The sequence below is a fragment of the Agrilus planipennis genome, unplaced genomic scaffold (genome assembly GCF_000699045.2).
Source record: "Agrilus planipennis isolate EAB-ADULT unplaced genomic scaffold, Apla_2.0 scaffold51, whole genome shotgun sequence".
NCBI classification, from domain to species: Eukaryota; Metazoa; Arthropoda; class Insecta; order Coleoptera; family Buprestidae; genus Agrilus; species Agrilus planipennis.
Window position 1 is genome coordinate 484,215 of NW_020438915.1, and position 2,707 is coordinate 486,921.

Here is a 2,707-nt window from a genome sequence, read left to right on the forward strand (position 1 = left end):
ATATATACTACAAAGTTTTGGGGTTGGCAAAGTTAGGAAATAGGGGGTATCATTAATTAACTAAGTGTCACGAAGACAAACAAGGATAGCCACAAAACTTATAAGCAATAGGACTTACAGGAAATGACAGATGAAGTGGCTTTGACTAATAAGTAATCAGTAAGTCGATACATAATTACCTAACAAAAGTTCATTTAAACTATCAGGTAGCTGCAACATCTTAGATGTTCTATTGTTAACTTAAAAAAAAAGTTTTAGACAGGCACGTTTTAAGAGGATGGAAAGCTGAATCCTCTCATGTCCCGAAATACTTTAAGGAACTGTTATTTTTCTTATTCTTATCAAATCAATCCTTCATTGCTGTGTGTTCTTTTTTTCGTATTCTTTTTTAAACCACTTTTCTAATGAAAAATCTGTCTGATTCGTGAATTGAAATATACAATATTTTACTGTAAGTTGAATTTGGAATTTTTGTATTATTAGGTGTACTACTTAAATTGAAACCAAAGATGAAAGACACGCTTATGCAAAACAAAAAGTAATTTAAGGAAAATTATGTACAGAGCAAAGCTTATTTTACTCCACAAATCATTATGATATGCTATGTAATTAAACTAAAATTACTTGATCAAAATTGAGACTTTCATACACAACCTCTCACGTTTCACGTGAATGCAAATGTGAACAGACAATAAAGGTTTGGGAATTGGAGTGGAGTCACATCGAATTTCATGTAGCAGAGAAGACATTATACCTGTTGTTGGTTTTCACGTTGAATCTTCAATCTTGCCTCAATGCACTGTCTGGTTTCTAGAAATGCTTTTCGCTGGGCTATTTCTCTCGGATAGTGCGTACATGTGCCGGCAATGTTTGTACATAACAAAACAATAGAACTGCTCCAAATCTGAAACAATATTTACCCACACTTGAGATAAATTCAGTAATATTAACCTCATACGTATTTTCATTGTGTTTTATTTCAAGAGGATCTTTGAATGGATTGAGCTGCTTTCCAGTATTATGAAGAAAATTGCACTTGTAATAGTCTTGTGATTTTGGAAAAACACTTACACACCAAAAAGGCCCCAAACAAAGGTTAAGCCAGGACAATAGTCTACAATAACAGTAACAAAAACAGTCCTCCCTAATAAAAATAGATTAGATATTTTTGTTATCTTTACAACGAGCTATTCCAAACAATCTGATACACTTAATTAATGAAAAAATGCCGGGTCTGTCATTATAATCCAGTCTACTTTTTGAAATTACTTACTTTATTACAAATTTAGCACAGAAATAACTCATATAAAGTTGTTATTAAATGTATTTAATTGATATTAATCTCATGGATGGTTTTGTAGCTACAACCAACTTCGATAATGATATTAATAATGAATGATGATAAATTTATTAAATAAATAATCTCAACGTGTTCCTTTATTCATTCTCAAGAAGAAAACTGGAGAAAACGAAGTTTGCAGGACCAAGACTAAGACGACGATAGGGAGAAAATAAGAAGAGGATAAAAGGACTATCTAATACACTTAAATTACGATGTTATGATACAGCAATCAAAATAATTAATATGTAACGATATTGTGCATTTCTTTAACATCTGTATTTATGTATACAATTCACTGAAATTGCTCCAAATGTCATTTCTTCCTTTCCTTCTTTTTTTTAAATATTGCAAATTCATAGTCCTCCTCAAGCTAAATGTCGATACCCTTTACATAACATTTGTCGAAAAGTTAACTTCAAGTTTAACAAATATACAAGCATGCATCCATACGGCAAAAAAATTACAATCTGCCATGAATTACCTAAAGGTATCATTAATGAATATTTTATTTGAGAAGTGTACTGTTAATGTAGCGAAATTATTTGTCTAAATGAAGCTTTTGCAGTACGATGGGATTCTACTGCAAACTTCGTAACCAAAACAAACTGTTTTAATTAGAGAACTATTCAAAATTATTAAATAGCTTCATAATATTTTTAATTCCGAAGCTCATAACGATATTATAGTAACAATGAATATTTAAACAATTTAAATGTACAAACACAAAACAATTCCATTTGTGTAATTTTCTAATTGCGGTTTCCTTTCTTCATCATTAAAATACACATACATGGAAATATAGTATAAAATTTCGTTGATGCTGCAGAAAATATGTAGTTTCGCTCATGTTAAAGATCTCCAAAATTAATGTAACAATCAATAGACTAATTCAATCAAAATGGCGGGTTACAAATTGAAAGCTTTATTCAGTTGAAACGCAACGCTAAGTAAACAAGAACAGAACTGCTTACGTTTGCTAGGTCTTAATATAGCAGGAAAGTTATGTATAATACATTATCGAAAATAATGAAAAGTATCTACCCTACCTATCTATAGCCGACTGTAACTGAACAAAGTTATTAAGGGAATTCAATGTAGAAACTGGATTTTATACCTAGTTGTAGGGGTGAACCCAATATTTATCTACGCATATAGGTAACGGTGTTTTAATGTTAACAATCTTTTACTGGATTTTCACGGCATTGTACGGGTGCGAAACATGGACAGTGGGCGCGGCGGAAAAGAAAAGGTCATATGCGTTCGAAATGTGGTGTTATAGGCGGATGATGAGGATATCGTGGGTAGAAAAGGTTAGAAATGAAGAGGTATTGGAAAGAATAGGAGAACAGAGGACTCTATGGAAGT

The 2,707-nt window shown here is 31.7% G+C and overlaps 1 protein-coding gene across 1 annotated transcript in view; it reads right to left on the reverse strand.

The window, feature by feature from the left end:
- Nucleotides 1–2,707, reverse strand: part of LOC108732988 (adenylate cyclase type 6) — an 89,927-nt gene that overhangs the window by 47,903 nt on the left and 39,317 nt on the right. The window contains exons 6-7 of the mRNA XM_025973597.1: nucleotides 755–904; nucleotides 625–656 (exon numbers count right to left, since the gene is read on the reverse strand). Coding sequence (XP_025829382.1) covers nucleotides 625–656; nucleotides 755–904 — 182 coding nt within the window. The remainder of the gene's footprint in view (nucleotides 1–624; nucleotides 657–754; nucleotides 905–2,707) is intronic.